General features: G+C 43.0%; 1 protein-coding gene across 1 annotated transcript in view; it reads left to right on the plus strand.

Moving 5' to 3' along the window:
- The window catches only part of ubr2 (ubiquitin protein ligase E3 component n-recognin 2), a gene marked incomplete at both ends in the record, with an annotated part of 22,943 nt that extends 21,591 nt beyond the window's left edge, over positions 1 to 1,352 (plus strand). Inside the window, 4 exon segments of the mRNA XM_014034476.1 lie at positions 363 to 479; positions 561 to 621; positions 709 to 833; positions 1,300 to 1,352. Of these exon segments, the coding sequence (XP_013889930.1) occupies positions 363 to 479; positions 561 to 621; positions 709 to 833; positions 1,300 to 1,352 (356 nt within the window).
- Between the last annotated feature and the right edge of the window lie 208 nt (positions 1,353 to 1,560).

Below are 1,560 nucleotides of genomic sequence, written 5' to 3' on the forward strand. Positions count from 1 at the left end.
GCTTATAAACACCCTCTAAAATATTAATGATAATTTCTTTAATCTTATTATTAGATTGTATGATTTCTACATCAGTCCTATATTTCCTCTGTGGTACCAGCATGTACAGTACTGGTAAATCCAGACTCTTGTGCTTATCCCGGTAGCTTCTACATCAGATCACGTGGTTTAGACTCACTTCAGCTGTTCTGAAGATCTTAGACTTATTTTTGATTCAAATCTGATTCTAGCTAGACTCAACCTGATTCTATTTTACTCTGTTAACAGTGCTTAACATCTGTTGTAATTTGACTCAGACTGGTTTTTGTGAGTTTACTCTGATTATGGCAGACTCCACTGACAGTACTGATGTTTTGTTGCAGGCCGGCTCGTCCATGATGGATCCAAACCACTTCCTTATGATTGTTCTGAGCAGATTTGAACTTTTTCACATCTTCAGTTCTGCAGACATTAGGAAACGATACAGAGAAGCCAATAAGGTCAGTACTGACTCTGCTGGTGTGTGGAAGAGATACCGAACCTTTGAAGGAGGTTCTGATGCTCTGGTGTCTGTTCCTCAGGACCTGGTCCAACAGAACACTCTAATAGAAGAGATGCTTCATCTGATCATCATGGTTGTTGGTGAGTGCTTCTGTGCTGCTGAAGACCACAACCATCAAGCTCCAGTGGCAGGTTGGACAGGTAAAACAGGATGTTTGTGTGCTACAGGTGAGCGCTACGTGCCAGGTGTTGGACAGGTGGAGCTGTTCGATGAGGTCAGAAGGGAAATAATCCACCAACTCTCGATCAGACCCATGGCTCACAGCGAGCTGGTGAAGGCTCTTCCTGAGAACGTGAGATACAAACCCAGAGTGTTTATTACCTGTTCACCTGAGTTTCACAGGAATATTCACTTCAATGTTGGACTAAGTGTAATGCTGCGTACACACCAAACGTGATTTCACTTTACATGCAAAGTCTATGATGGGCGCACATCAAGCAGCGCTGGGAAATGCAGCGGTGCATCTGGCACGTTTAGTGCAGCACGATTTGAGCGTTTTGAACGTTTGACGTGCTTGACGCTGACGCTGAACACTGAAGTTGGAATTTTAACTCACATCTGACTGTAAAGTGTACAAGCATCCAACTTGAAGTGTTAAACACATTTTTGACACTAAAATTGCATTCAATGTGAGCGCAGCATTACTTCCCTAAATATTTCAGTGTTTACCCAAGTTTTACTTACCTGTTTATGTTAGATGTTGGACTATTTACCTGTTTACCTGAGTGATCATAAATAATCATGTGTTTCATTTTCAGGGTAACAAGGAGACTGGCCTTGAGCAAGTCATCGACAGCGTGGCATCATTCAAGTCAGTTTTTTACACATCCACCTTAACAACCTGCAGTTCACCCTGTATATACCTGACTAACTCCTACAGCTATGACACTGACTGTAGCACTGACAGTAGCACTGACTGTAGCACTGACTGTAGCACTGACTGACTGTAGCACTGACTGACTGTAGCACTGACTGTAGCACTGACTGTAGCGCTGACTGTANCACTGACTGTAGCACTG

The sequence above is a fragment of the Austrofundulus limnaeus genome, unplaced genomic scaffold (genome assembly GCF_001266775.1).
Source record: "Austrofundulus limnaeus strain Quisiro unplaced genomic scaffold, Austrofundulus_limnaeus-1.0 Scaffold2133, whole genome shotgun sequence".
NCBI classification, from domain to species: Eukaryota; Metazoa; Chordata; class Actinopteri; order Cyprinodontiformes; family Rivulidae; genus Austrofundulus; species Austrofundulus limnaeus.